The sequence below is a fragment of the Cucurbita pepo genome, chromosome LG05 (assembly GCF_002806865.2).
Source record: "Cucurbita pepo subsp. pepo cultivar mu-cu-16 chromosome LG05, ASM280686v2, whole genome shotgun sequence".
NCBI lineage: Eukaryota > Viridiplantae > Streptophyta > Magnoliopsida > Cucurbitales > Cucurbitaceae > Cucurbita > Cucurbita pepo.
In genome coordinates, this window is record NC_036642.1 from 10,060,081 (window position 1) to 10,087,458 (window position 27,378).

General features: G+C 37.2%; 4 protein-coding genes across 10 annotated transcripts; 3 read left to right on the forward strand and 1 right to left on the reverse strand.

Annotated features, from left to right (window-relative positions):
• The first annotated feature begins 321 nt into the window (after positions 1-321).
• On the forward strand, positions 322-6,897 carry LOC111795119 (glutamate receptor 3.4-like). Of its 7 annotated transcripts, none has more exons than XM_023677369.1 (7): positions 322-362; positions 720-1,134; positions 2,326-3,638; positions 3,716-3,993; positions 5,170-5,201; positions 5,278-5,687; positions 6,233-6,897. In XM_023677369.1, exons 2-7 carry the CDS (start codon positions 846-848, stop codon positions 6,737-6,739), a joined length of 2,829 nt encoding a protein of 942 aa, XP_023533137.1. In that variant the 5' UTR covers positions 322-362; positions 720-845; the 3' UTR covers positions 6,740-6,897. The 7 variants fall into 7 exon arrangements, 6 of the variants coding, with proteins under 6 accessions (XP_023533137.1, XP_023533138.1, XP_023533140.1 ...); XM_023677370.1 differs by having other exon boundaries at positions 2,830-3,638; XM_023677372.1 differs by lacking the exon at positions 6,233-6,897 and having other exon boundaries at positions 5,278-5,305; positions 5,386-5,537.
• Positions 6,898-7,298: 401 nt separating this feature from the next.
• LOC111795647 (glutamate receptor 3.4-like) lies at positions 7,299-9,239 on the forward strand. The gene is made up of 3 exons (XM_023678188.1): positions 7,299-7,543; positions 7,620-8,029; positions 8,575-9,239. The coding sequence occupies exons 1-3, from the start codon at positions 7,528-7,530 to the stop codon at positions 9,079-9,081; spliced, it is 933 nt and encodes a 310-aa protein (XP_023533956.1). The 5' UTR covers positions 7,299-7,527; the 3' UTR covers positions 9,082-9,239.
• Positions 9,240-13,743: 4,504 nt separating this feature from the next.
• Positions 13,744-15,553, forward strand: LOC111795814 (septum-promoting GTP-binding protein 1-like). Its single transcript, XM_023678405.1, has 6 exons — positions 13,744-14,076; positions 14,160-14,280; positions 14,372-14,468; positions 14,551-14,590; positions 14,693-14,776; positions 14,961-15,553. The coding sequence occupies exons 1-6, from the start codon at positions 13,759-13,761 to the stop codon at positions 15,123-15,125; spliced, it is 825 nt and encodes a 274-aa protein (XP_023534173.1). The 5' UTR covers positions 13,744-13,758; the 3' UTR covers positions 15,126-15,553.
• A 2,512-nt stretch (positions 15,554-18,065) lies between these two features.
• LOC111796079 (homeobox-leucine zipper protein HDG2-like) lies at positions 18,066-22,954 on the reverse strand. The gene is made up of 12 exons (XM_023678765.1): positions 22,641-22,954; positions 22,298-22,539; positions 21,535-21,810; positions 21,333-21,450; positions 21,064-21,252; positions 20,478-20,921; positions 20,299-20,400; positions 20,027-20,227; positions 19,773-19,947; positions 19,417-19,688; positions 18,851-18,946; positions 18,066-18,768 (listed from the first exon to the last, which is right to left on the reverse strand). The coding sequence occupies exons 2-12, from the start codon at positions 22,348-22,350 to the stop codon at positions 18,424-18,426; spliced, it is 2,271 nt and encodes a 756-aa protein (XP_023534533.1). The 5' UTR covers positions 22,351-22,539; positions 22,641-22,954; the 3' UTR covers positions 18,066-18,423.
• Positions 22,955-27,378: the final 4,424 nt, after the last annotated feature.

Below are 27,378 nucleotides of genomic sequence, written 5' to 3' on the forward strand. Positions count from 1 at the left end.
ATTAAGATTCCATAATTCCTAGGTATCTACAATCAGTAAAATATTAAACCTAAGTTTAACATAATATAAAAGCGTTGACCTTTGACCCAAGAACTACAGAAAATAATTTAATACAATAATTACTCTAAATTTTTAACACGAATATTAATTAATTTAAAATAAAAATCGTGTTAAGTAAACCAAATCTGATTTTTTTTTTTTTTAATAAAAAATATCCCACTAGACTGCCGTTGACTCAATTAATTTATTATTTATCAATTACGCATCGTTTTATTATATATATATATATATATATATATATATATATATAATTTGCTACGATTGACCTATGGAATGCTGTTTCTTGGCGAACACCGAAGAGTGTAAGAACAAGAACTTGAACTTGTAGTTTACCTATTTTTGAGCTCTGTTTTGATTTCATTTGTTTATAATCAATCAATCTCTGCACGTGATTTTCTTCAACTTGTTTGTATATTTTAATGGCATGTGTTTTTGTAGAGTTCTTGAATTGATTATGGGGTTTTACAGTTCATTGGGAATGGGGATTTGTTGGTAATGCTAAGAAATTTTTTGGGTATTAATTACTTGATGGAGTTTGATATGAGATACTCCAAGTGGGTATTGATTATTATGAGTTTGGCTAGGCTGGGGATTACAATTTCAGTTGTGAAGTTGATGTTTAATCACTTTTTAGGATCTGGGTGTTCTTTTTTTTTCAGGAACTTTGGGTTTATTCTGTAATGGAAGGGAAGTTTCGTGGAAAGATTTTGAAATAGGGACGGTGATGATTGTTCAAAGGGTGTTGATATCTTCAACAGGAATCATTTGTTCATCTTTTTGGAGCAATGTTGGTGTTTTGGGTTTGGAGGATTGTGATCAAAGCCAGAGTTGTGGTATTTGCATTGTTCTTTGGGGTATGGATGCCTTTGGGAGTGATTGGTGTGTCTCGAAACACGAGAGTGGTGAACGTTGGAGTTTTGTTCACTCATGATTCAGTTATTGGAAGGTCTGCACAGCCTGCAATCTTAGCTGCCATGGATGATGTTAATGCTGATAACAGTGTTCTTCCTGGAACAAAGCTGAACTTGATCTTACACGACACGAATTGTAGTGGATTTCTTGGAACAGTGGAAGGTACTGCTCGATCTTCTTTACTACATTTGAGATTGTTATGTCAATTAGGAGTGTGAGAATCATGAGTTGAAACTTAAATTTTATCTTGGAAGTTGGTGTTAGTTCATATGGCTAATGGTTGCAGTTCTTGTTTTGGTAGATTGTTCTGTAGTTTAGGCATCAAGGGTAGAAAATGATACTCCTATTTGATTCTTATCTTATGCATCTGGAATAGGCTTCATGTTCTTGCATTGTCAAACATGTCTGCTGTTCTATTGATTTGGATTTCTGTGGGAGTTGAGAGATCTGTGAATGAGGTTTGAGTCGTTAGATTCAATATCTCTTTGTGGGTGTCGATCTCTCGTTCTTTTTTGTAATCGTTAGACATGTCCGATTCATTAGATTGGAGTTCGTTTCTCAGTTAGTGCGAGATCTCATATCGGTTGGAGAGGAGAATGAAGCATTCTTTATAAGGGTGTGGAAACCTCTCCCTAATAGACACGTTTTAAAAACTTTGAGGGGAAGTCCAAAGAGGACAATATCTACTAGTGGTGAGCTTGGTTTGTTACAAATGGTACCAGAGTTAGACACCAGGCGATGTGTCAGAGAGGAGGCTGAACTCCGAAGGGGATGGATATGAGGCGATGTGCCAGCAAGGATGCTGGGCCCCGAAGGGAGTGGATTGGGGGGTCCCATATCGATTGAAGAAGGGAACAAGTATCAGTAAGGACGCTGGGTCTTGAAGGGGGTGGATTGTGAGATCCCACATCGATTGGGAGGAGAACGAAAATAAGGGTGTGAAAACTTCTCCCTAGCAGACGTGTTTCGAAAACCTTGAGGGGAAGCCCAGAAGGGAAAGTCCAAATAGGACAATATCTGTTAGCGGTGAACTTAGGTTGTTACAAATGGTATCAGAGCCCGACACTAGGCGATGTGTCAAGAGGAGGCTGAACCCCGAAGAGAAGTGGACACGAGGCCGTGTGCCAGCAAGAATGTTGGGCCTCAAAAGGGGTGGATTGGGAGGTTCCACATCGATTGGAGAAGGGTACTAATGCCAGCGAGGACGTTGGGCCTCGAACGAAAGTAGATTAGATTGTAAGATCCCACCTTAGTTGGACTACCGGATTCCTGATGGGGCTAGTTCTTTTATACGTTTTTATATAATCTTATGCATTTATGGTGCTTCCTCCATGCATTTGGACATGTATACAGCCTTGCGGCTGATGGAAGATGAAGTAGTTGCCGCCATTGGCCCACAATCCTCAAACATCGCTCACTTCATTTCCCATATCATCAACGAACTCCACATACCCCTTATATCATTTGGAGCAACAGATCCTACTTTGACCACACCACACTATCCATACTTTGTTCGAACCACACAGAATGATTACTTCCAAATGAACGCAATAGCTGATCTCATAGACCACTTCGGATGGAGAGAGGTCATAGCCATCTTTGTAGATGATGACAATGCCAGAAACGGGATATCAGCATTGAACGATGCCTTAGCAAAGAAGCGTGTCAGGATCTCATACAAGGCCACCTTCTCTCCTGGCTCCCCCACTAGCGTGATAAATGACTTATTGGTATCAGTAAACCTCATGGAATCTCGTGTTTATATTGTTCATGTTAATCCCGACACTGGTTTATCAATATTCACCATTGCTAAGAAACTTGAAATGATGAACAGTGACTATGTCTGGATTGCAACAGATTGGCTTCCTTCTATTCTTGATTCATTTGAAACAAACAATCATGATGTAATGAATCATTTACAAGGAGTTGTTGCTCTTCGCCACCACATCCCTGATAGCAATCTCAAGAAGAACTTCGCCTCCAAATGGAACACTACAAGCTTCAACTCTTATGCACTTTATGCATACGACTCTGTTTGGTTAGCAGCCAGAGCTCTCCACACATTCTTTCAAGAAGGTGGCAATGTATCATTTTCTAATGACCCAAAGTTACATGAAATCAATGGAAGCAAGCTGCAGCTAACCTCACTTAGAGTGTTCAATGGCGGCGAACAACTTCTAGAGACAATCAAGAGAACCAAGTTCAGAGGTGTAAGTGGGTTGGTTCAATTTGGTGATGACAGAAACTTGATTCATCCAGCTTATGATATCATGAACATTGGAGGAACTGGTATGCGTAGAATTGGCTACTGGACAAATTATTCTGGTCTATCAACAATGACACCAGAGAGTTCATATTCAAAGCCTCTTAATGCTACCCCAAATGGCCATCTCTACACTGTAATATGGCCTGGTGAAGCAACAGCCGTTCCTCGTGGATGGGTGTTCCCGCACAACGGGAAGCCATTGCAAATTGTAGTGCCTAACCGTGTGAGTTACAAGGCTTTTGTGACTAAAGACAAGAGCCCACAAGGAGTTAAAGGGTATTGTATTGATGTGTTTGAAGCTGCTATAAACTTGTTGCCATATCCAGTTCCTCACGCATATATATTAAAGGGAGATGACAGTCTTGATTACAACAATCTTGTATATGACGTTTCACAGAATGTGAGTACTTGGGTTTGCTTGTTGCTATGTTTATATTTGGTGGTATGCTTACTTTGATGATATTGTTCCATGTTTAGAGATATGATGCAGCTGTTGGTGATATTATGATTGTAACGAATAGGACGAAGTATGTGGACTTCACACAACCATTTATGGAGTCTGGACTTGTGGTTGTTACTGTTGTTAAAGAGAAGAAGTCGAGTCCATGGGCTTTTCTCAGCCCTTTTACTGTTCAAATGTGGGCTGTCACTGCAATACTCTTTGTTTTTGTTGGAGCTGTTGTTTGGATTCTTGAGCATCGGAGTAATGAAGAGTTTCGTGGTTCACCAAGGCAACAAATAATCACAGTATTTTGGTTAGTATGCTTAACTCATTACACATGCTTTAATTTTCTTAACGCAAACGTGTAACCGTCCAAGCTACTACTAGCAGATATTGTCTGCTTTAGCCCGTTACGTACCATCGCAGCCTCTTAGTTTTTAAAACGCATCTACTAAAGAGAGGTTTTCACACCCTTATAAGGAAACCTTTGTTTCACACCCTAATAAGGTTTCCACACCCTTATAGGGAACAAAGCATTCCTTATAAGTGTGTGGAAACCAACATCTAGTAGATGCATTTTAAAAACCGTGAGGCTGATGACGATATGTAACGGGCCAAAGCAAACAATATCTACTAGCGATGGGCTTGAGCTGTTACAAATGGTATCAAAGCTAGACACCGGACGGTGTGTTAATGAGGACGCAGGCCCCCAAGGGGTGGATTGTGAGATCCCACATCGGTTGGAGATGGAACAAAACATTTCTTATAAGAGTGTGAAAACCTCTCTCTAGTAGACGCGTTTTAAAAACCGTGAGGCTAATGGCAATACGTAACGGGCCAAAGCGGACAATATCTGCTAGCGGTGAGCTTGGGTTGTTACAAATGGTATAGAGCTAGACACCAGGTGGTGTGCCTGCAAGTACGCTGGGCCATCAAGGGGCTGGATTGTGAAATCTTCGGTTGGAGGGGGGGACAAAACATTCCTTATAAGGGTGTAGAAATCTCTCTCTAGTAGTCCGGTTTTAAAAATTGTGAGGTTGATGGCGATATGTAATGGGGCAAAGCGGACAATATCTGCTAGCGGTGAACTTAGGCTGTTATAAATGATATCAAAGCTATATACCGGGTGGTGTGCCAGCGAAGACGCTGGCCCCCAAGGGGGTGGATTATGAGATCCTACATCGGTTGGAGAGGGGAACAAAGCATTCCTTATAAGATTCCTTATAAGGGTATGGAAATTTCTCTCTACTAGACGCGTTTTGAAAACCGTGAGGCTGACGGCGATACGTAACGGGTCAAAACGGACAATATCTATTAGCGATGGACTTAGGATTGGGCTGTTACAGCATGTTTCAAATAATCAAAGCCATGGAATTGGTTAGCTCCTAGCTTGCCATTTAGCTTTTAAGTCTGATGTATGGCTGAATCTTGCATTGTTGCTTCCTGACTTCTCTTACGAAATTAGAGCTCAACTGTGTCCTCGTTGCAGGTTTAGCTTCTCGACAATGTTCTTTTCTCACAGTAAGTTTTCTTCATTGATCCTACTCTATATATACTCAAAACCCAACCATTTTGTTGACTGTCTGTCTTGGTGCAGAGGAAAACACTGTAAGCACCCTTGGACGGTCGGTGCTTATAATATGGCTCTTTGTTGTGTTAATTATCAATTCAAGCTACACAGCTGGTTTGACATCTATCTTAACAGTGCAGCAGCTAACTTCAAAGGTTGAAGGGATTGATAGCTTAATCTCTAGCACCGATGCTGTAGGAATTCAAGAAGGCTCATTTTCATTGAATTATCTGATTCATGAGCTGAATATAGCAGCTTCTAGGATCGTTAAGTTGAAGAGCCAGGAGGAATATATGGATGCTCTTCGCCGTGGACCTGCAAATGGTGGGGTAGCCGCCATTGTAGACGAGCTTCCTTATGTCGAGCTTTTCCTGTCGGGCACCAATTGTGTCTTCAGGACTGTCGGGCAGGAGTTCACTAAAAGTGGATGGGGATTTGTGAGTATTAATCCAACTTTTTTTATCGGTCCAACTTGATAGGAATTAGGTTCGGTTTGAGCATAAGCTCTCGTGGTTTTATTTTTGGGCTTCCCGAAAAAGACTCATACGAATGAAGATGTATTCCTTACTTATAAACCCACAATCATTCCTTAAATTAGTCAATGTGGAACTCCCTCCCAACAATCCTCCTCTCGAACAAAGTATACTATAGAGCCGCCCCTTAAGCTTATGGAGCCCTTGAACAGTCTCCCCTTAATCGAGGCTTGCCCTTAATCGAGTCACTTTTGACTACACCTTCGAGACTCACATCTTCTTTGTTGACATTTGAGGATTCTATTGACATGCCTAAGTTAAGGACATGGCTCTGGTACTAGGTTAGAAATCTCGACTCTCCACAATGGTATGATATTGTTCACTTTGGGCATAAGCTCTCATGACTTTGTTTTTGGACTTCCCCAAAAGGGGTCATACTAATAGAGATGTATTCCTTACTTATAAACTTATGATTATTCCCTAAACTATTCAACAATTCTCTGTCTCAGGCATTTCCAAGGGACTCTCCTTTGGCGGTTGATTTGTCAACAGCCATTCTTCAACTCTCAGAGAATGGCGATCTTCAAAAGATTCATGACAAATGGCTATCACGAACAGAGTGTTCGATGAATCTCAACCAAGTCGACGCAAACCAACTATCACTAACTAACTTCTGGGAGCTGTTTCTAATTTGTAGCATTGCCTGCATTGTTGCTCTTTTGATATTCTTCAGTAGAGTAGCATTCCAATATCGAAGAGCTACCCCTAAAGCCCAGCCTGAAGTCGAGGAGACCCAACCTGATAGGACGGGACGCTTCGGTCGTACGACTAGCTTCATCCAATTTCTAGATAAAAAAGAAGTCAAAAAGGCTAAAAGAAAATCCATTGATATCAACCCAGCTGGCCAGAGCTCTGAGGGTCACCCTGATGAACTCAAAAAGGCTAAAGGAAAATCCATTGATATCAACCCAGTTGCCCAGAGCTCTGAGGGCCACCCTGATTCACAGCCTCATTAGCGCTTGCCCCTCGTCCTGGGGTGGAAAAAGCCTGGACTTTTTGGGTTCCTTTTATTTTCATGTCTTATGCATAAACTACACACGCCACAATGCAGTTCTCGTGATTTTGTTTTTGGAAACTTGTAAATTCATAATGAAAACCTCTTAATTAATTGATATGGGACTCCTCTCCCAACAATCCTCCCCTCAAACAACACCATATAGCCTCTCTGAAGGCCTATGAAGCCCTCGAACAAAGTACACCCTTGAGTCTCTTTTGACTATACCGGCTAGCAACTTCTTTTGTTCAAGATTTGATGATTCGATTAGCATGGCTAAGTTGAGAGCATGACTCTGATACCATGTTAAGAATCACGAATCAATGTAATGATATGATATTGTCCACTTTGAATATAAATTCTTATGAGATCATGTTCTTATAAACCTATGATCAACCTGTTAATTAGCCGATGTGGGACTCCTCTCCCAACAATCCTCAACCNAAAGCATTCCTTATAAGATTCCTTATAAGGGTATGGAAATTTCTCTCTACTAGACGCGTTTTGAAAACCGTGAGGCTGACGGCGATACGTAACGGGTCAAAACGGACAATATCTATTAGCGATGGACTTAGGATTGGGCTGTTACAGCATGTTTCAAATAATCAAAGCCATGGAATTGGTTAGCTCCTAGCTTGCCATTTAGCTTTTAAGTCTGATGTATGGCTGAATCTTGCATTGTTGCTTCCTGACTTCTCTTACGAAATTAGAGCTCAACTGTGTCCTCGTTGCAGGTTTAGCTTCTCGACAATGTTCTTTTCTCACAGTAAGTTTTCTTCATTGATCCTACTCTATATATACTCAAAACCCAACCATTTTGTTGACTGTCTGTCTTGGTGCAGAGGAAAACACTGTAAGCACCCTTGGACGGTCGGTGCTTATAATATGGCTCTTTGTTGTGTTAATTATCAATTCAAGCTACACAGCTGGTTTGACATCTATCTTAACAGTGCAGCAGCTAACTTCAAAGGTTGAAGGGATTGATAGCTTAATCTCTAGCACCGATGCTGTAGGAATTCAAGAAGGCTCATTTTCATTGAATTATCTGATTCATGAGCTGAATATAGCAGCTTCTAGGATCGTTAAGTTGAAGAGCCAGGAGGAATATATGGATGCTCTTCGCCGTGGACCTGCAAATGGTGGGGTAGCCGCCATTGTAGACGAGCTTCCTTATGTCGAGCTTTTCCTGTCGGGCACCAATTGTGTCTTCAGGACTGTCGGGCAGGAGTTCACTAAAAGTGGATGGGGATTTGTGAGTATTAATCCAACTTTTTTTATCGGTCCAACTTGATAGGAATTAGGTTCGGTTTGAGCATAAGCTCTCGTGGTTTTATTTTTGGGCTTCCCGAAAAAGACTCATACGAATGAAGATGTATTCCTTACTTATAAACCCACAATCATTCCTTAAATTAGTCAATGTGGAACTCCCTCCCAACAATCCTCCTCTCGAACAAAGTATACTATAGAGCCGCCCCTTAAGCTTATGGAGCCCTTGAACAGTCTCCCCTTAATCGAGGCTTGCCCTTAATCGAGTCACTTTTGACTACACCTTCGAGACTCACATCTTCTTTGTTGACATTTGAGGATTCTATTGACATGCCTAAGTTAAGGACATGGCTCTGGTACTAGGTTAGAAATCTCGACTCTCCACAATGGTATGATATTGTTCACTTTGGGCATAAGCTCTCATGACTTTGTTTTTGGACTTCCCCAAAAGGGGTCATACTAATAGAGATGTATTCCTTACTTATAAACTTATGATTATTCCCTAAACTATTCAACAATTCTCTGTCTCAGGCATTTCCAAGGGACTCTCCTTTGGCGGTTGATTTGTCAACAGCCATTCTTCAACTCTCAGAGAATGGCGATCTTCAAAAGATTCATGACAAATGGCTATCACGAACAGAGTGTTCGATGAATCTCAACCAAGTCGACGCAAACCAACTATCACTAACTAACTTCTGGGAGCTGTTTCTAATTTGTAGCATTGCCTGCATTGTTGCTCTTTTGATATTCTTCAGTAGAGTAGCATTCCAATATCGAAGAGCTACCCCTAAAGCCCAGCCTGAAGTCGAGGAGACCCAACCTGATAGGACGGGACGCTTCGGTCGTACGACTAGCTTCATCCAATTTCTAGATAAAAAAGAAGTCAAAAAGGCTAAAAGAAAATCCATTGATATCAACCCAGCTGGCCAGAGCTCTGAGGGTCACCCTGATGAACTCAAAAAGGCTAAAGGAAAATCCATTGATATCAACCCAGTTGCCCAGAGCTCTGAGGGCCACCCTGATTCACAGCCTCATTAGCGCTTGCCCCTCGTCCTGGGGTGGAAAAAGCCTGGACTTTTTGGGTTCCTTTTATTTTCATGTCTTATGCATAAACTACACACGCCACAATGCAGTTCTCGTGATTTTGTTTTTGGAAACTTGTAAATTCATAATGAAAACCTCTTAATTAATTGATATGGGACTCCTCTCCCAACAATCCTCCCCTCAAACAACACCATATAGCCTCTCTGAAGGCCTATGAAGCCCTCGAACAAAGTACACCCTTGAGTCTCTTTTGACTATACCGGCTAGCAACTTCTTTTGTTCAAGATTTGATGATTCGATTAGCATGGCTAAGTTGAGAGCATGACTCTGATACCATGTTAAGAATCACGAATCAATGTAATGATATGATATTGTCCACTTTGAATATAAATTCTTATGAGATCATGTTCTTATAAACCTATGATCAACCTGTTAATTAGCCGATGTGGGACTCCTCTCCCAACAATCCTCAACCGACACTGATCAATAAGCTTAACTCAGCCCGTATAAATCATATTTTAAGCATTTATATAAAACTCTAAAACATTGTTTGCAACATCACTTTTCTCTTCCTTAAAATATTTAATTTTTTTTTATCGAGGTTAAAAGTGGAAGATCTACCCAAGGGTATTTACGTCCAAGCCTAATTTAAAAATTCAATTAAAAAAATATAATTAGCATTTTTTGCTACGTGTAATGAATTTAGTCACTTTTCGAATTAGACACCCTTTATCTTTTTGGACGTATTTTATTTTGTTGGGACCAAATTACCCCTAACAAGGAGTAAAAAAACATAGGAAATACAAAGAAAATAATTGTTGAATTAAAATTGAAAATAAATAAATAGATTGGCCCACAGAAGATATTTATGAATCCCTAAAACTTGACCAAAAAATTGAAATAGTGCATACGTGTCCTCTACAGTTTTATTAAAGACAGAAAAAAGATGTGAATGACGTGGACGTATTGAGAAATCTTAGCCATTGATGGTTCGACCATCATAATTTAAATAAGTCACCAACTTTTCTTTTTTGTCGTTTTGTACACCTAACAAGATTCCTTGTCTCCTCATTTTTCATTCTTGCCTACGTGGCTTAACATCCTCCACCACATATATATTTATTTAATTAAGAAATAAGAATTTAGTATTTGTAATTTGTTTAGAATTTATTTGATAATATATAATATTGACTAATAAGATAAATGTTCAAATTTTCGTGAAATTTTGATTTTAGAAAATGACACGTGTTTCCTATCATTAAACCAAACCAAGAGAATTCTCAACAAAATTTGAAAAGAAAAGAAAATTTTTAAAAATTATTTCTTTAGTTTTAAAAAATTGGTCTGAGTTATGAAAATATTTGTAAATAATAGTAATGATAATTATAAAGTTAATGTTTTAAAAAAATANGCTCTCATGACTTTGTTTTTGGACTTCCCCAAAAGGGGTCATACTAATAGAGATGTATTCCTTACTTATAAACTTATGATTATTCCCTAAACTATTCAACAATTCTCTGTCTCAGGCATTTCCAAGGGACTCTCCTTTGGCGGTTGATTTGTCAACAGCCATTCTTCAACTCTCAGAGAATGGCGATCTTCAAAAGATTCATGACAAATGGCTATCACGAACAGAGTGTTCGATGAATCTCAACCAAGTCGACGCAAACCAACTATCACTAACTAACTTCTGGGAGCTGTTTCTAATTTGTAGCATTGCCTGCATTGTTGCTCTTTTGATATTCTTCAGTAGAGTAGCATTCCAATATCGAAGAGCTACCCCTAAAGCCCAGCCTGAAGTCGAGGAGACCCAACCTGATAGGACGGGACGCTTCGGTCGTACGACTAGCTTCATCCAATTTCTAGATAAAAAAGAAGTCAAAAAGGCTAAAAGAAAATCCATTGATATCAACCCAGCTGGCCAGAGCTCTGAGGGTCACCCTGATGAACTCAAAAAGGCTAAAGGAAAATCCATTGATATCAACCCAGTTGCCCAGAGCTCTGAGGGCCACCCTGATTCACAGCCTCATTAGCGCTTGCCCCTCGTCCTGGGGTGGAAAAAGCCTGGACTTTTTGGGTTCCTTTTATTTTCATGTCTTATGCATAAACTACACACGCCACAATGCAGTTCTCGTGATTTTGTTTTTGGAAACTTGTAAATTCATAATGAAAACCTCTTAATTAATTGATATGGGACTCCTCTCCCAACAATCCTCCCCTCAAACAACACCATATAGCCTCTCTGAAGGCCTATGAAGCCCTCGAACAAAGTACACCCTTGAGTCTCTTTTGACTATACCGGCTAGCAACTTCTTTTGTTCAAGATTTGATGATTCGATTAGCATGGCTAAGTTGAGAGCATGACTCTGATACCATGTTAAGAATCACGAATCAATGTAATGATATGATATTGTCCACTTTGAATATAAATTCTTATGAGATCATGTTCTTATAAACCTATGATCAACCTGTTAATTAGCCGATGTGGGACTCCTCTCCCAACAATCCTCAACCGACACTGATCAATAAGCTTAACTCAGCCCGTATAAATCATATTTTAAGCATTTATATAAAACTCTAAAACATTGTTTGCAACATCACTTTTCTCTTCCTTAAAATATTTAATTTTTTTTTATCGAGGTTAAAAGTGGAAGATCTACCCAAGGGTATTTACGTCCAAGCCTAATTTAAAAATTCAATTAAAAAAATATAATTAGCATTTTTTGCTACGTGTAATGAATTTAGTCACTTTTCGAATTAGACACCCTTTATCTTTTTGGACGTATTTTATTTTGTTGGGACCAAATTACCCCTAACAAGGAGTAAAAAAACATAGGAAATACAAAGAAAATAATTGTTGAATTAAAATTGAAAATAAATAAATAGATTGGCCCACAGAAGATATTTATGAATCCCTAAAACTTGACCAAAAAATTGAAATAGTGCATACGTGTCCTCTACAGTTTTATTAAAGACAGAAAAAAGATGTGAATGACGTGGACGTATTGAGAAATCTTAGCCATTGATGGTTCGACCATCATAATTTAAATAAGTCACCAACTTTTCTTTTTTGTCGTTTTGTACACCTAACAAGATTCCTTGTCTCCTCATTTTTCATTCTTGCCTACGTGGCTTAACATCCTCCACCACATATATATTTATTTAATTAAGAAATAAGAATTTAGTATTTGTAATTTGTTTAGAATTTATTTGATAATATATAATATTGACTAATAAGATAAATGTTCAAATTTTCGTGAAATTTTGATTTTAGAAAATGACACGTGTTTCCTATCATTAAACCAAACCAAGAGAATTCTCAACAAAATTTGAAAAGAAAAGAAAATTTTTAAAAATTATTTCTTTAGTTTTAAAAAATTGGTCTGAGTTATGAAAATATTTGTAAATAATAGTAATGATAATTATAAAGTTAATGTTTTAAAAAAATAAAAAATAAAATAATTATGAAAATAAAAAGAAAAAAGAGAAAAGAAAATGACATGACATGATCGAACTCCAATGATGAAAATGGAGTTGGTCGGTTCAATAAGTTTGAAATTATGAACCTCCAAAGATATTTTGTAAATCACGTTATTGTTGAATATATTCATCTAAATTTAATAAAATAAAATAAAGCTTTTTTATTTTATTTTGACTTTTTTGCAGTGCAATAAATGTAGGGAATGGGAAAAAAAATTAGCTTCCAACTTCAAATTTTTCTTTGTAAAAACTGAATTAGGATTCTGATAAACACCATCTTTAAAATTAAATTAACCGAATAATTTTCTGTATTAAATTTAGGTAATGAAACTATATTAGGTATGATATATTCAACATTTTTTTAATTAATAAAACTATTAGGTATAAAATTAAATATTATATCTAGAAAATCTGAGTTTCAATTTTGTATTTAATACCTTCCTAAATTAAAAGAAAAAAGAGTGGGCAAAAAACTATTAAAGAGGGTAATTAAATGTTCAAAGATTTATTAGACACGAAATCTAAATTTTAGAAACTTGACAAGTTTTAAAGTTCAATGTCGTATTGGACGTAAAATTGGAAATGTTAAAACTTATTAAATACTTTTAAAGTTGCAAGATATCTTGTAACAAAAAAAATTAAATGTTTAAAACTCAGTCTTTCGTTTGCAAATTCTCGTGAAATTTAGGAACAATTCTCAAGATAAAAAATAAAATTGAAAAAAGAAAACATGAAAAACGAAAATAAAAAGAATGTTTTGAATGGGTAAGATTAATACTGAAATTTGAACACCAATAATTAAAAGACATCCACGTTTTAATCATATGATGATTAACGGTCCAAGACAAACTTTTTGGTCAGAATCATAAGATTTTGACACGTGGATTGTGTCGTATGATTTTTTGCCACTCGAATTCAATTTCGACATTTGGTTTACTTACGTTCTACCGGTAAACCGCCCTTCCGTTAAAGTCGTCACATTGATAGCTAAAATGTCGTTGAAACTGATTTTTCAAGAAAAAAAAAAAAAAAAGAAATAATTAAAAAAAATTCCCCCAAAAATCAAATAATGACGATTCATAGTCTAAAAATACCCCCCTGGTTTGAAGAGCACCAAGATCCCGGCTTACCATTTTCATGGCCTGGAGACCAATCCACACTCTCACTCCAGACCATCCACATTTCCCAACAATGCCTCAACCTTGCCGGAAACAGCCACTCAATTTCGGCCTTAAGCGGCAGATGCATCACCCGGCGACTGCTCTGAAGCGCCGCACTCGCCAGTTTTTGGAATCAATTCTAACATGTTACTCGAAGAAGCCTCAGACATGTCGGACGGTACGTGATGATGCTGCTACGGCTTCTATATCACCGCGGGCTGTCGCTGATGGTGGGTTTGAAGCAGAGACTCGAACACCCTTGTGCCACAATCATAGCCAGGACAAAGATTTGGTGCCTCTGAAGATCAGCCTGTTGGGTGATAGCCAAATTGGAAAGACAAGTTTTCTGGTAAGTGGAGTTTATGTTTGGATCTTGGGTTTTGGGTTTTGGGTTTTGGTTTCTGGGTTTCACTTTTCATTGCTGATTTGAAGGAAAAATATGTTGGGAATGAAATGGAGGAGAGTAAGAGTGAGCAGAGAGGATTGAACTTGATGGACAAGACACTGATGGTTAGAGGGGCACGAATTTCGTATAGCATTTGGGAAGTGGGAGGTAATTGGCTAAATTTGCAGCTCAAGAATTATAATGTGGACAGTTCTATGATGAGATGCAGAAAGGAAATAATGTGTGTATATGGATGCAGGTGATAAGAAATCTCAGGATCACATTCCAACGGCATGCAAGGACTCAGTAGCAATTCTTTTTATGTTTGATCTAACAAGTCGGCGTACCTTAAAGAGGTGAGACTTGTTTCTGTTGAGTATTCAACTTTGGCTTTGATGAATGAGAAGATTGAAACCAAGGTTTTCCTTCTGTTTGCAGCGTTCTAAGGTGGTATAGACAGGCCTGGAAGTGGAATCAGGTACTTTAGGACCCATTTGATAGCACCCTCCAAAGTTTCTAAAAGCAAAAGCTCCTTTCTACCACTTTACTGAAGGTGGAACGTTCTCTGTTTGTTTTGCAGGCAGCAATTCCAGTACTGATAGGAACAAAGTTTGATGATTTTATCCAACTCCCAATCGATTTGCAATGGGCAATTGCAAGCGAGGTAACAGTTGAAATCATGAGTGTTTCTTTAGTCGTACCCTTAGCCAGGAAACTGAATGATGATCCAAGATCCTGCAACTCCATAATTTTGTAACAAACTGATAGACTTTTTTGAGAGTTTCCCACCAAATCTTCCAAATTTGGGTTATGCCAGAGGTTGTCTCAAGATTTTCTTATTTTGACAGGCAAGAGCCTACGCAAAGGCACTGAATGCGACGTTGTTCTTCTCCAGTGCAACCTACAACATCAATGTCAATAAGATCTTCAAATTCATCACAGCAAAGCTCTTTGACTTACCTTGGACGCTTGAGCGCAACTTGACTGTTGGAGAGCCTATGATAGATTTCTAGAGTTGTTCTTCCACCCTACATTGCCAACCTGATTCTCAAGAAACTCATAAAATCATCCTGCACAAGGATTACCATCCACATTGCTTCCACACAGCTATGTCAGATGTAGCGGAGAAAGGCAGAGGCGTAGAGCCCCGTCTCCGAAGTCAAGATGCATCTGCACTGCACCAAAGTTGTAGAAAAGCAATCAGACAATTTGTAATAACCACAGTTGTTTACGGTGTCATAGGAATCAGATCAGGCATGTCATAGCAAATGCAGCTAGAATCCTTTTAGAAAGTTTAGTTCAAAATCCATGCGTATCTGTAATCACGCTCAGCATCTTCTTTTTTATGAGAAAATTACCGTGCCTGTAAAATTAAAAAGCAGTTAGATGTCCTTCTTGCTTGATGTGATCGAGTAAAGTTTTGTCCCTCATCTTTAGACAAGCAGCTGAGGTAAGAAGTAAAAAGTTTTCTTCAACAACAGACCACCCCATGGCTTAGCAAGCAATGGTACGTACAGAGAGGGGAACGAAATATTTCTTATAAGGGTATGGAAACCTCTCATTACCAGACACGTCTTAAAACCATGAGGCTGACGACGATACGTAACGGACCAAAGCGGACAATATCGACTAGCAGTGGGCTTGAGCTGTACAACAGTCCTCTAATGCAAAAGTTAATAATTGAGCCCCCTACTCTTATTATACGCAGTAACAGTGCAATATCAACATTCATAGCGGAAAAGGTTCGAGTCTGAGATATCAAATAATTCCACATGAATCCAGAAATGAAATTCATTTGAGAGCAATACTGAAGTACCTGTTAATGACAATGTATTTACAACAGTAACTTTCAGGTGTTCAAACAAATATATTCCAACAAAGAAGTTCAATAAAACAAGATTGTTACAGGATGTTGATTTAACCCCATAAGCAATGACAGGCTTTGAAACAGGAGCAAAGATCCTCCAGTTTCTATAACTGCTTGAGAGTTGACCAAGTTCATTAAATTCATGAATTAAATGAAATTAACAGAATGTTGATTAAACTCAATCTGAAAATCTGAATACATTTATGAAACTTACACGGAAACAAATATGCCTGCAAATTTCAAGCACATGCATTGCTTGAAAATCTGGAAAAAGGTCCTGGAACTGTCTTAAATGGTGTGGTAGCAAAGAAAAAGTGTAGTGTAAAGTATAAAAGAGAATTAAATTATATGTTGAAGCAACTAGCAGGAGTGCAGCTTTTGTATCTTAGCAAAAATGAATCGAGCACATGGGGAACAGTAAAGCATTGTATATCAGAATCGGATCATGACATTGATAACAATAATTTGATCCTAAAACTTTATATATCATATCTTTACACATTCGAAAAACATACACTCCACTTTGGATCCTGTGCGGGGAAGATCGACATATGCCATATGATACTTTTTATGCTTTTCAGAAATGTACTTTAAGAATTCAATGAATATGGTGTAAACAACTTGGGAAGGACTCGATCCAACAGAAGATCTAAACTAACACTTAGTTTTCATTTATCCAAACAGAGAAACAGAGAGAAAAGAGATGGTGAAGAAAAACAAACCGGCAATTGGAATTCGAAATCCCTGCTATTCAACGAACGCTAAACGTTAGAAATCACAGGTTGTTTGAGAAAGTTGTACAGGAAATCCCTAATTTCAAATTCCAGAAACCACAGAACGAAAGGAAACAAAAGAAGTCGGAATTTTAAGAGAATTTGGAAAATTCATAGTAGAGGATTGAAGGAGAAGTTAAATTACTTGGATAGAAAATGAAATGATGATCGTTCCCCTCCGGCGTCCGCCATTGACACTCTTCCGTCGGAGTTGGCGGTTGCCGCTGCCTGCATTCAGCTCATTGGATTTAGGGTTGTCGAAGAAAAAATGGCGGGTAAATGTAATCTTTTCCATAAAAGAGATTCAACTGTTAGTGTAACATTTTTTTTTTTTTTTTTATTTTGGAAAATTATTCACTTAAATTATAAAAATACCTATAAATTTTTAAATTCATAAAAATTAATACTTACTTTTATGTAGTTTGACCTAATTAAACATTATATTATCGACAATTTTTTTATTAAGAAAAAAACTCTATTTTATGAATTTATTTATCTTAAATAATTTTGTACACCCAATAATTACTTACATTAATAACTCCAAAAAAAAAACTTATTTATATTAATACTTTTTTAAGGGAGAGAAATTAATTTAAAAAATTAAAATGAAAGTATTTATTGTATTAAAAGTTAGAGAGCATTAATGAATTTAATTATCCAAACATTTCCCCTTTTCTCAACTTTATATTATACAATTAAAGAAGCTCGCCTTGATTGGTCATTTATATAAGGAGATTCAATTACATATATAATTAAAAAAAAATTATTTATACTCTCTCCTAAGTTAATTATGCTTATATTTAATCCTCATTGTTAACCTTGATTGATTAATTAGATGCAAATGTTAATACTTATTTTGTTCCTCTCTCCAACCCATGTGGAATCTCACAATCTACCCCCTTCGTAGCTCAGCGTCCTCGCTGGCACACTACCCGGTGTCAAGCTCTGATACCAACTGTAACCGCCCAAGCTCCCAGCTAGCAGATATTGTCGTCTTTGGGCTTTCCCTTTCAGGCTTTCCCTCAAGGTTTTTAAAACGTGTCTACTAAAAATAAGTTTTCACACTCTTATAAACAATATTTTGTTCTCCTTCACAACTGATGTGGGAGCTCACACTCAAGGACAAGAGTAAGTACGAAACAATTATTACAAGTCTTGAAAGAGTGCGATCGTGAAACTTCAAGTACTTCTGGGTGTGGAGTTAAAACTTCTTAACGTTCATAAACTGAATAGACAACGTGAGTAACTAATCACTAGACGCCTAAGACTCGTAAGACGCCTAAAATTAGAGGATCGGAGCCATGAAAGGGTAGTAGGCTTCAAAAAAACATGGCATCATAAAATGACAAAGGGGAAACACAACAATGAATCCATAACAACACTCATACATCCCACAAAATAACCAAACAAAACAAAAACCTAAAATACAAATGTTGTCATCACAACAAGTCCCTTCCTTCCTAGGAAAAATTAGATGATTTGGTTCTTTTTTCTTGTCGTTTCAGCCTTTACTCTGTTCGAGGAAGTCAATGCCCGAACCCCTAAAACACTCTCTCCATTGTTTTTTTGTTGCAGGGTGCGTTCTTGACTTCTCCCAAATACTTCGTAACAGCCAAAAATTCCCTCATTAACCCCTAAAACCCACAAAAGTTTCCCCTTTTTTCCTGTCTCTTATGCTGTCTCACATGACAACGAAGCTTTAATCCTCTCCGCCGTACAAGCAATCAGATTGTTCACCGTTGCAACTGACCCAAGTGACAGTTTTGCTGTTGGCACCGAATCCACCAGAATCTGAAATGCCACCGTCAGGAGTGAACCACCGGTGGCAGTCTCTGCCGTGCCGTCTGGAAGAATGGCGAACCCGGAGGGGAGAAGCGCGACGTAGTCGGGATCGCCACCGTTGAGGACGACGTTCATTGCCACGATGTCGACTGGAGCGTAGATCACGAATGAAGCTGTTGGGTCTGTGCAGCTTTCTTGCAGGATCAGCATGTTGCTTTGGCTTGAATTTGCACTCTACAAATTATTAATAACCATAGTTTTGAGCACAAAATAACCATAGATTTTTAAAGGGTTTAGGGATAGGGAGAAGTGTTACGTTTACACGTAGAAGAGAAACGCAGTTGCCCGTGTCACGACCGTTGGCGATGTGCGCCATTTCTTGAACTACTCCGCCATTCGACAGAATATCCCACTGTAAAAACATCAAACAAGAAGCACCCATTAACCGATAGTACACCATAGAGCCTCCTATAAGGTCTATAAAGCTCTCGAACAGCCTCCCCTTGATTGAGACTCGACTCCTTTCTTTGGAGCCCTCAAACAAAGTACATCATCTATCGACACTTGAGTCACTTTTTTACTACACTTTTGAGGCTCACAACTTCTGTTTTCAACATTTGAGGATTCTATTTACATGGTTAAGTTACGGGTATGACTCTGATACCATGTTAGAAATCATGAATCTCCACAATGATATGATATTGTCTACTTTGAGCTTAAGCTCAGATGGCTTTGCTTTTGGTTTTCTCAAAATGCCTCGTACCAATAGGGATGTATTCTCTACTTATAAACTCATAATCATCCTCTAAATTACTCAACGTGAAACTCACTCCTAACAATCCTCGACACTTAAAGCTAATAAGTTACAATAAATTTTAATACCTCACTACGAGAGTTCTCATCACGGAGAAAATCAAAGATTCTCTTAGGTGGAACGGGAAGCCAGAAGGAAGTTGCAGCACTAAGGACAATACCCGGAGGTCTTCCGGGGTCGTCGATACTCTTTCGGGTCATGACTCGAACGTCATCGGCGCCGGTACCCGACAAAGTAGTCCATGTGTGAGTCGTGGAGGCGCTAACTCCAGCACAGAAGCTTATCACCATTCTCTCAGCCAGCTTCAACATGCTCTTCCTCCCTTCTTGATTCGTTATCACTAGGTTCAATTTGAATCCACCATTACATATCAAGAACAAACAATCAGGGAATTAATTTAACCATAACCATAACCTATAAATACCTCCAACATCACCGGTGGGTATGTTGGTGGCCATGGCACTGGCAAGCCGTTCACATTGGCGGTCTAAGGTTGTAACCCATCGCTTGGCCCCAAAGGCTTGGCCGGAGCTCACCAGCTGCTTGTAAAGACTATGAACTCCTCTATCATCAACCTCAACATGCTCAACCCATGTAACCTAATATACCAAACCCAACAAATCAAGTCCCTTTCATTCCAATTCATTCAAAAAACTCATCTTTTTTAACAAAATTCACCTTTGAATAACCATTGGGCATTTCTTGGATCAAACAACCGGACGGTCTTCGTCGGCATCTTAATCCAGGAGTAGGGCGAAGATCGTCCAATGAAACATCGACAACCGCCCACGTCCCATCCACGTGTTGTTTGCAATATCGAACGTAGTAGCTCTCCCGAGTTGGAACTAATGGCGATGGAACTTGAAATTCCGACGTCATCTGAACAGATATTAAGCTTTTGAGTTTAGTAGTAGTTCAATGGTGTAAGGGTCGAGATAAAAACAACATACCACTTGTAAAGCTCCATTGTAATTTCCAGCTACTCCAGTTGACAACACTTCAAGTGTCATAGCTCTTGACACAATTCCAGAGAATAAAGTTGACCATTGATTCTATCATACAAACTTAAGTCAAAATTAGGTTGAATTTTTAAAAAAAAACCCTAAAAATTCAAACTTAAATTACTTACCACGTCCATGAGAATCTCAACAAGGTTAATATGGTTCATGATAACAACAGCTGATTCACGTGAGGCTTCACATTTAAACCCAGATGGCTTAGGCCCAATGCCTCTTGGAAACGTTCTCAAGTACTCATCTTCATTGAGCACATTAGTGGACCCATCTAGACTAGTCATCCATAAGGGCTCGCCTAGTTGAGCCATTCTAGTGAGCTCTTCCATGGCTGCAACTGCTAGCTCAATGATCATCGGCTTGTCGGCCTCGGTTGGAGCGCTGATGGATCGGATTAGGTCACCAGCCGAACCGTAGATGTCTCCTCCTAAGCCTGATTGTGGTCCGAAGTTGCCCATTCCGAGCTCTAATGGTCGAGATGGAACTGGTGGAGAAAGTAGAGGGTAGTTCACTACTGGCTTCCCCACATATTTTGCAGCTATTGCGGATATGCGATCGATCTAGACGGGAAAAAATCGGAGAATTGAAAATGAGGTTTCGGGCGAGAAGCGGAATCTCGAGCTTCTAATAACTTCGAGATACAAATTCGAAAACATAATTTTCCACATAACAACCTTCGATATAGATTCGAAAGTTACGTACCTCTTCGCGAAGACGGGCATTTTCGAGTCGAAGATGATGTTCATCGAAGGACATTTCACCAATGGCAGTCGGGCCACCGCAATTAGGGCACGAGGCATTGCTAAGAGCTTCTCTATATCTCATGTTATCAGCTCGAAGCTTCTCGTTTTCGGTTCGAAGTTGGGTGTTCTCATGGCGTTCATGTTGATTCTGTAAATGCAACACAAACATCTTAACAAAACATTTCAAAGAAGAAAAAACAGCTCTAACCCTAAAGTAAGCATTTTTACCTTCATTTGAGTACGTTTGTTTTGGAACCAAAACTTGACTTGCAAAGGCTCCAACCCTAATTCCCTGCTTAATTCCTTCCTTTGTTTGTCATCAGGGTGAGGACACTCCTTGAAAAAACTACCCGAAAAACCCGAAACAAAATTAAGCACAAACTCGAACTCAAACGTAGCTCAGTAAATACAACATTCTAGATAGACTTACGCTTCCATTTCTTGGATCTGATGTTGAGTATGACGATGATAACGCTTCTTTTTAGGACGAGGGTCTTGATCGTCACCCGAAGCAAGTTCATGATTGTTGTCGCTACCAGATTTAGTAGCGCTATCGAAATCATCGTCTCGGATTCGAGCAAAATCGCTATCGGAAGTGTTTTGAGGCATGTCTAAGGGGAGGAGCTTACCGTCGTCAAAAATACTTGGCTGGAACATCTTCGACAGATCTTTAAGATTCTTCCAAGACAGCTTATGGGTTTTGAATCTAGCAATTACACAATGAAAACTTCAAATTCCACACCAAATTAATCAAACCCAACAAATATTTTCCGACCAAAAATGTTTTTTTTTTTTTTTTTTTTTTTTTATCAAAATCTAAACCAAAACCCCATTAATTTTTCATATGAACCGTTCTTGGAATTTACTCTCAAGCTTTATAGTCCCCATTTTTTTCTCTCTCTTATTTTATTGTTATTATTATTTTCTAACGCGTTTTTCGAATATCGATGAAGATTAGCTTCGAAACGACGTGTTTTAACCTAACATAGAAATCGAGATTATGTTAATAATACAATAACTTTTGTAACGATTTGAGACCCATTTGACAAAAGGGTTTTTTTTTTTTTTTTTTTTTTTGCTCACAATTACCAAAAAAAACAAAGATTTTCATATAGAAAGTCAAAATAGGAACAAAAAAAATAGAAAAAGGGTATAAAAAAATGAAGAATTTTGAGATGAACATGAACACAAACCTGAGGAAGAACAAGTTCATAAGATGAGTAAAATCCAGCAACGTTATGCCCATTGCTTCCAAACATAGAGGACATGTTTGTGGCCGGTGTTGTAATCCCGGCTGGCATGTTGGAGATTAAAGACAGAACAAAGAATCCGACAGAACCATATGAGATGTACATAAACGCCCACGAAGATCTCGGACAATATCCTAAAATGCTTCCTTTTTTTCTATGTATATGCCTCCTTCTCTCTCTCCTATCTGCAACCAAAAACAATTGTAAAAGAACAAAAAGGAACAAAATTTGGATCAAAATTAAGAAATTTTTAGGGTATTTGAAGGGTTTTGATCTGGGTTTTTACCAATTTGAAGGCTTTACTTCAGATCTGATCTGGGTTTTTACCTTTTGATGATTATCCTCCAAGTTTTGTGTTGTAAGAGTGATATAACTTGGTGGGTGTTGAAAAAGCAGCGATCTTGAAGTGAAAAAATTAGGGTTCTTGAAGGAAGAAGATGAGTTTCAGAAGAAGAAGAAGAAGAGGAGGAGGAGATGGAGGAAGAAGAGGCAAGAAAGGAGTTATTGCAGAGCGTATTGAGAGGGTGCAATGGCATTTAATGGAGAAGGAAAGAGGTGTAATTGCAGAGAGAGAATTTTGGAGATTAATTTGAAGCCCTTTGAGAGGAGGGGAGTGTATATATGATATGGTGCATCGAATGACGGCTACCAAACCCTTTACGTTACTATATACTCAAAATTATGTATATCCAAGCCACGGACATTCAAATCTTTTATCGTTTTGGTCCAAGATACATGTTTATTTATCGATTGTTCGTTCGGGTCTTTAAGGGTTTGATTAATCCGTATGGTTTGATAAGACTTACGTGTATAGTCGATTTATGAAGATTTTATCAAATTATACGGACTATTTATGATAAACGTTACGTGGGTTTGGATTTGCATATACCAAACATATATTAATTTTGACCATTTGTTGTCTTCTTGAATTATTACAAAAGGTTAAAAAATGACTTTTTATGTCTTTATTTGAAAACTAACACTCTTCATCAATGAAGATCGTCCTACACTTTACCTTATTTTTAATTTCATTGATTAAATACTAACCAATTGTTGTATTTATCAAGAAATTTATTTATTTTACAACCTACAAAGATTAATTATATCGATCATAATCATTTGGTTATCATTGCTTTAGTCATCGAGCTATTTTCATGTTTGTTTTAGTACAATGTTGTTAGAAAATATTGTCTGTTTTGGCCCGTTACATACCGTCATCAACCTTTTTAAAAAAAAAAAGTGAAATGAATGGGTAAATGGTGGTAAAAAAGTGGGTTTAAGATGAGAAACGTAAGGTTAATGTTTGAAGTGGGTAATGAATGGGAGATAAATAGAATTAATTAAGGGGTGAAATTAGAAGATAATGGGTGAGGTAAGAAATATTTTGGTGAAATAAATGAAGCCCAACAACATAAAATCTTGAAATAATGATTTGGATGTGGAAAAGAAAGGTGTAATATCGTTGTCAATGGTAGAGAATGGAACAAATTTGGGGAATAAGTTTATTATTGTTTCATATATACTTTCTAATGCATTTATTATTTATTCATAATAAAGTAGCACACACTACAACTTGGTCACAAATCATATAATTCTAGAATTCGAGATTAACAACTCGAACTTTGTATCGGTACATCTCGAGTTTCATAACTAACTCTAATATCTACATAGAGAGTTCAACAAGATTCAAATTTCTGGCCTTTTAGACGAGAATATATGTTGAGTCATACTCAAGTTGGCTATGAAAATTGAGCATGAGTGTAACAGTTTAAGCCTACTACTAGTAGATATTGTTCGCTTTGGTCCGTTACGTATCACCGTCAGCCTCACGATTTTTGAAACGCGTCTGTTAAGGAGAGGTTTCCACACCCTTATAAGGAAAATTTCGTTCTCCTCTCCAACTGATGTGAGATCTCACAATCCACCCCCTTTGAGGATCAGCATCCTCACTGACACACTGCGTGGTATCTAGCTCTAATACCATTTGTAACAATCCAAGCTCACTGCTAGCAGAGTTGTTTGCTTTGGCCCATTACGTATAGCCATCAATAGGGAGAGGTTTCCACACTTTTATAATAAAGGGTTTGTTCTCTTCTCCAACTGATATGGGATCTCACAATGACTTACGAAAACTAACCTATTTCTATACAAATGTAAATCATCTTATGACCTTAAACTTTATAAATTTCGTATCGATTCAATCGTGGAGCAAACGTTCCGAAATGAGTTCGGACTGAAATATAGGGTTAATTCTTGTTCTTAGGTTTGTAAATATTAAGGTTGCAAGAGGACCAAAATTAATCAAAATGTTTTTTTTTTTTTTTTTTTTTTTTTTTNGTCAAAGAAAAAAAATGTGGGGCTAGGAAGGGTTAATGATTTCTGATTTCTGAGCAACAGGCTCTGCATGGCAAACCCTATTTACTTCCTTCATGCACTCTCCCCCTTCCACTTATATATATATATATATATATAATAAAAAGAATTAAAAAATTAAAAATAAGATTAATACAAAGATTAATACACGAAATTAATTTAAATATTAGAAAGTACACGAGGATTGAAATGAGACACGAAATTAAGTACATACGTCATCTTTTTAATATGAAAGCTATTTATATTCTAAAGTTTAATGACATATTATGTGATGTGGATTGAATTTAAAGCTTATAATAAAAAGTGAGAGAGAGAGGGTTTTAAAAATTCTTTGAAAAGTAAGAATGGTGGTGGAGTGAGTCCCACGTGAGAACCAAGCGTGAAAGTCTTAGTTGAAAGCTACCATTGTCGCCCATATAGAGTGAAGAAAATTCTATTCGATCAAATTTCTTTTAGATTGGATCGAATGAGATTGAATCAAAATTTGATGTTTACGGCCCTAGATCAAGGGACGTGAGATGTCTTGGCTAACTACAAGTCGACTCAACTTCTCAAGCTTTTGGTTTAACTCACCCATGCTCATTTGAGCCACGGGTATGGACGGTAGGATTCGAAGCTAGATTGGAGTTGGGCCTGATTGAGCCAATATTTATAAAATAACGAGTATATCAAAACTATCATGATGTAACCAATTAAATTCATCACGTGCAATAATGTATAAAATGACGTTAATTAATTACATTTCGGCAATTAAACACATTTTCCTCGTACTTCAGACTTACACACTTGTATTTATGGATTTTTTTCATCCTACATTTTGCTTATTTAATTTAAATTTATTTAACATCCATTAATTCCATTTTTTGCTAAGGTGAAAAAAAAAATATATATATATATATAATAAATAACTACTGGGTTGGGTTGGGTCCCAGTGGGGGAATGGGTCTCATTCGTATTAGCTGGCATATGGATGAGGGTAAAGGCAAGTTGCTTTCACCCATAACCAAAATATTTACTCTTTTACTTTAACCGACCGCGGTTGAAAACGATCAAACAATGCAGTAAAAACATCAAAATAAGTACCAAAACGGTGTTCTCGGGTTTGATGGTCGAATTATTTTTTTAAAAAAATTCAAATATCAAACATTCACAAGTCACAGCTCATTAGTAGTATTGGTTACCACCGTCAAATATTTATAAGATCTTAAAAATAAGTAGGATGGAGTTGTAACTTTATTTTCAGATTGGTCGAGTTGACCCAATAAAAAAAAAGTCACCCCACGAATGGACTCGAATTTCAATTTTTTATAAATTCAACCAAACCAAAACTAAAAATAAAAATAGAACCCGACTCAACTTTAGAGTTTGGATTGGTCCGTCTGAATTTGTCTGGTTATCGAATTATATGAACTTCACTAATAGTGAAAAAATATCTCAAAACATAAGACGTGATTAATTTTTTATGGAATTTTTAAGTTGTTTTCTATTTAGTTAAAATTTAAGCAAATATAACAAATTTTAATATTCTCAATTTGTATAAAATATGTCTTTAATTTAAAAATATTTGATAAATCTTGAGTCTTGCAGGTTGCAACAAAGGATCCATTCACTTTGGGCTTCATGTTTTGCCCCACAATCTAATGGGCCCATGTGGAGCCCAAATAATCACAGCTCGGCCCATCTGTAATCTCAAGAGTAATAACGATCTTTTAGAAATAACACATATTTACTATAAATACTATCTGTCTATAAAAATTAAAAATAATAAAAATTAGATTATTTTATTCCCAAAATTAAATTACGACGTCAATGAAATTATTAAATTATAGATTATAATTACGACGTCAACGATAATTGACATGTATTCTTAACTACGAGATATATTGGAATCTCGAATTTAAAAAAGGTTAATCACATTAAAAAAAATTATTAAAAATAAAAATGGTAGGTTAGACATGTCTACAAAATCTAAACCAATTTATAAATTGGTTTATTAATATTTAAATATATATAATTTATATATTTATTGTTGCCCTTTTCCAATCCAATAACAAACGTGACCGCATTTCCTCTCTCAAGTCCTACATTTGCGAGCAAATGATATCTCCACATCATTAATGATAATAACTAGCAAATGAAAAAAAAAAAATTAAGAGAAAAAGGGTAATTTTTTTAGACTTTTATTAAAAAAAAAATAATAATAAAATTTTTACATTGATCTACATATATAAAAAATAGTTTTAAAAAGTTTTTACTGTCGTTCTATTGACGAAAATCGTTTATTTACATCTCATAGATCATTTACTTCTTCAAGTTTAAAGATATTAACGATACATTTTTTTTTTTTATAGAACTTATTAAGATTTCATGGAAAATTTTTGAGTATATATAAAATGTGGTATTAACCGTTTGGTCCATATAAAGTATTAATGGAACGGTTAAAATATTTTTGAAATAAAATATTTAAAATTTTGAAAGGGTTAAAAAGTCAAATTATAAAGCACAAAGGTCAACTTGTGAAGAAACAGTTTGTGTATGTTTATAAGTGGAAGATTACGATACAACTACCATGGCCCACACTCCCTCCACCTCCATTTTCCCCCCTTATAAATTCTCTCCCTTTCTTTTCCTCTAAGCCCCCCCCCCCCCCC

What these genes read in the sequence shown, in the direction of transcription:
- LOC111795119 (XM_023677369.1), top strand. Translation starts at nt 846, where the DNA reads ATGTTGGTGTTTTGGGTTTGGAGGATTGTGATCAAAGCCAGAGTTGTG. An exon ending in TATATGACGTTTCACAGAAT is followed by an intron (nt 3,639 to 3,715) that starts GTGAGTACTTGG and finishes TTCCATGTTTAG; the next exon opens with AGATATGATGCAGCTGTTGG. An exon ending in GACAATGTTCTTTTCTCACA is followed by an intron (nt 5,202 to 5,277) that starts GTAAGTTTTCTT and finishes GTCTTGGTGCAG; the next exon opens with AGGAAAACACTGTAAGCACC.
- LOC111795814 (XM_023678405.1), top strand. Translation starts at nt 13,759, where the DNA reads ATGCCTCAACCTTGCCGGAAACAGCCACTCAATTTCGGCCTTAAGCGG. An exon ending in TAGCATTTGGGAAGTGGGAG is followed by an intron (nt 14,281 to 14,371) that starts GTAATTGGCTAA and finishes ATATGGATGCAG; the next exon opens with GTGATAAGAAATCTCAGGAT. An exon ending in AGGCCTGGAAGTGGAATCAG is followed by an intron (nt 14,591 to 14,692) that starts GTACTTTAGGAC and finishes TTTGTTTTGCAG; the next exon opens with GCAGCAATTCCAGTACTGAT.
- LOC111795647 (XM_023678188.1), top strand. An exon ending in CTAAAAGTGGATGGGGATTT is followed by an intron (nt 8,030 to 8,574) that starts GTGAGTATTAAT and finishes TCTCTGTCTCAG; the next exon opens with GCATTTCCAAGGGACTCTCC.
- LOC111796079 (XM_023678765.1), bottom strand. Translation starts at nt 22,350, where the DNA reads ATGGGCATAACGTTGCTGGATTTTACTCATCTTATGAACTTGTTCTTC. An exon ending in ACAAACGTACTCAAATGAAG is followed by an intron (nt 21,253 to 21,332) that starts GTAAAAATGCTT and finishes TTGCATTTACAG; the next exon opens with AATCAACATGAACGCCATGA. An exon ending in TGCCCAATGGTTATTCAAAG is followed by an intron (nt 19,948 to 20,026) that starts GTGAATTTTGTT and finishes TTGGTATATTAG; the next exon opens with GTTACATGGGTTGAGCATGT.